The 2,500-nt window shown below is 49.0% G+C and overlaps 1 protein-coding gene across 1 annotated transcript in view; it reads left to right on the forward strand.

Annotated features, from left to right (window-relative positions):
* stard3 (StAR related lipid transfer domain containing 3) overlaps positions 1–1,587 on the forward strand; it is an 11,438-nt gene extending 9,851 nt beyond the window's left edge. Inside the window, exons 13-15 of the mRNA XM_080856705.1 lie at positions 190–294; positions 681–774; positions 1,119–1,587. Of these exons, the coding sequence (XP_080712831.1) occupies positions 190–294; positions 681–774; positions 1,119–1,226 (307 nt within the window). The 3' untranslated portion in view covers positions 1,227–1,587. The remainder of the gene's footprint in view (positions 1–189; positions 295–680; positions 775–1,118) is intronic.
* The last annotated feature ends 913 nt before the right edge of the window (positions 1,588–2,500 follow it).

Raw genomic sequence — 2,500 nt, forward strand, 5'->3', positions numbered from 1 at the left:
ACACACACACCCCACACACACACACACACACACACACAGACTACACACACACACACACACACACACACACACACACACATATAGACTCCTATATACTAGGACATACTGTGGGTTAACATGGTGATATTTATTTATTTTTATTTATTTAAATATTTTTATTTAAATATCTCTTCCTCCATCCCCTCTCAGGGACTTTGTTAACGTTCGTCGGGTGGAGCGCAAACGAGACTGCTACATCTCTGCCGGCATGGCAACCAACCACGACGCCAAACCTCCCCACAGTCGCTTCGTCAGGTCAGTGCATCTCGTAGGTTTCATGCCATTCAGTGGGTTTCGCTTGAAGAGAACATCTGGGTAAAGTCTGGGTCAGGTAGCCGTGTGTGTGTGTGGTGTGTGTGTGTGTGTGTGTGTGTGTGTGTGTGTGTGTGTGTGTGTGTGTGTGTGTGTGTGTGTGTGATGTGTGTGTGTGTGCGTGCTAAGTCTGGGTCAGGTAGCCGTGTGTGTGTGTGGTGTGTGTGTGTGTGTGTGTGTGATGTGTGTGTGTGCTAAGTCTGGGTCAGGGAGCCATTTGTGAAAGGTGTGTGTGTGTCTGTGTGTGTGGTGTGTGTGTGTGCTAAGTCTGGGTCAGGAAGCCATTTCTGTTCCACTGCTGCGCTTCCATGTTGTCTTTCTCTTCTCAGGGGGGAGAACGGGCCTGGGGGGTTTGTGGTTCTGAAGTCCAGCAGTAATCCTACAGTCTGTACTTTTATCTGGGTCTTAAACACTGACCTTAAGGTGAGGTCTGTGTTTGTGTGTGTCTGTGTGTCTGTCTGTCTGTCTGTCTGTCTGTCTGTCTGTTGGGCGTCTTTATTATGTGTGTGTGTGTCTGTGTCTGTCTTGTGTGTCTTTATTGTGTGTGTGTGTGAATAGTTTTGCCTGTTATACATGCACATATACTGATCTGCACTGAACCTTAAGTCTCTTTAAATGAAAGTATCTGCTAAACTAATAGGTGTGTGTGTGTGTGTGTGTGTGTGTGTGTGTGTGTGTGTGTGTCTGCTAAATGAATAGGTGTAACTGTGCTCTCCCACGTCAGCGGCAGACGTTTGATTTGTCCCTCCATTCTCTCCGTCCTCCAGGGTCGTCTGCCGCGGTACCTCATCCACCAGTCCCTGGCCGCCACCATGTTTGAGTTCATGGCTCACCTACGCCAGCGCATCATAGAGCTGCGCACCTCCCACCGCTGACTCTGAGCCACGGCTCCTCCGCAGGCCGCAGGGGGCAGAGGGGTGGTCTCGGGGACTCAAAGAGGGTTCCGTTCATAAACGCGTTCCAACACGGACAGAACATGAGAGCCCAGAACTCACAGGACACACTGGACCTAAAAGTTGGACAACGGGTTCGAAAAACTGAATTATTCTCTCGCTGAAGGCAACTGGTCTCTGATGGACGTTTTACTGTGTGTGTGTGTGTGTGTGTGTGTGTGCGCTGGTGTGCCATTGGAGAAAAGATCTGTGTGCCTACTTTTACTTTTCTTCTCCATCTCTTTCTCTCTCTCTCTCCCTCTCCCTCTCCCTCTCCCTCTCCCTCTCTCTCTCTCCCTCTCCCTCTCCCTCTCCCTCTCCCTCTCCCTCTCCCTCTCCCTCTCCCTCTCCCTCTCCCTCTCCCTCTCTCCCTCCCTCCCTCCCTCTTCCTCTCCCTCTCTCTCTCCCCTCTCGTCTTGACTGGCAGCTGATTGTCCATGTACAGGCTGGGTGCCTTCTGCAGTCCTATGATGTTTTTCTCCTTCACTGAAGCCATGTCTGATTCCATGTGTGTGTCTCTCTCTCTCTCTCTGTCTCTGTCTCTCTCTCTCTCTCTCTCTCTCTCTCTGTCTCTCTCTGTCTCTCTCTCTGTCTCTCTCTCTCTGTCTGTCTCTCTCTCTCTGTCTGTCTCTCTCTCTCTCTCTGTTTCTCTCTCTCTCTCTCTCTCTCTCTCTCTCTCTCTCTCTCTCTCTCACCTTCTGAAGCAGGGTTGTTGCCATCATGTGATCCGTATGCCTGACCGCTCAATGAGACTTCTATCAGTCTTTCACTCTTCCATAAAAACGTACACACTCTCTCCTCACTGCATTGAACAGTAAAGAGTACCTATCTACCGAGCCTTTGGGGGGTACTGCCTGTAAACCACTCACAGTGAGAGTGCCTTAAGTAAGCACTAACACACACATGCACGTGCCCAGTGAGAGTGCCTTAAGTAAGCACTAACACACACATGCACGTGCCCAGTGAGAGTGCCTTAAGTAAGCACTAACACACACATGCACATGCCCAGGTTGTGCCATTGTGAAGCTTTGACTGAAGGGCACCTTGCATGGTAACACAACTCAAGACCTTACTTTAGAATGGTCCAAGGCAAAGCTTTGACTAATGTCTAGAGAACCACTTTAATGACTTCGGAAGCTAACCAGAAATAAAAAAAAATCTCTGTTTTTTTTTTCATGGGGGTTAATAATGTTTCCATTATCAAAACAAGTGTTTGT

The sequence above is a fragment of the Sprattus sprattus genome, assembly GCF_963457725.1.
Source record: "Sprattus sprattus genome assembly, chromosome: 18".
NCBI lineage: Eukaryota > Metazoa > Chordata > Actinopteri > Clupeiformes > Clupeidae > Sprattus > Sprattus sprattus.